The sequence below is a fragment of the Bison bison genome, unplaced genomic scaffold (assembly GCF_000754665.1).
Source record: "Bison bison bison isolate TAMUID 2011002044 unplaced genomic scaffold, Bison_UMD1.0 scf7180017864475, whole genome shotgun sequence".
NCBI lineage: Eukaryota > Metazoa > Chordata > Mammalia > Artiodactyla > Bovidae > Bison > Bison bison.
Window position 1 is genome coordinate 3,774,425 of NW_011495036.1, and position 310 is coordinate 3,774,734.

The following is a 310-nucleotide window of genomic DNA, read 5'->3' on the forward strand; positions in this document are numbered from 1 at the left end:
TACAGGGGTCTCGCAGCCTGCCCGGCCTGTCTGCAGCCACGCTGGCCTCCCTGGGGGGGACTTCCTCTCGGAGGGGCAGCGGGGACACCTCCATCTCCATTGACACCGAGGCTTCCATCCGGGAGATCAAGGTAAGGTTCTCTGCTTAACGCTTGAGCCAGAGAAACCGGAAAGGAGTCTTGAAATAAAACAAGATCGAGTTTGTAGATTCCCAGCTCTTCTTCTCGGTTAGGTCTTCCCTGGCTCCCCTAAGCTCCGTGTTCCAGTAACAGCAGGGTCCAGCCCAGTTCTGGTGTCCTGCAGGGAGCAG

General features: G+C 58.1%; 1 protein-coding gene across 2 annotated transcripts in view; it reads left to right on the forward strand.

The window, feature by feature from the left end:
• The window catches only part of LRRFIP1 (leucine rich repeat (in FLII) interacting protein 1), a 94,414-nt gene that overhangs the window by 65,190 nt on the left and 28,914 nt on the right, over positions 1-310 (forward strand). For both annotated transcript variants that reach the window (XM_010862052.1, XM_010862053.1), the window contains one exon: positions 6-131. In XM_010862052.1, the coding sequence (XP_010860354.1) occupies positions 6-131 (126 nt within the window). The remainder of the gene's footprint in view (positions 1-5; positions 132-310) is intronic.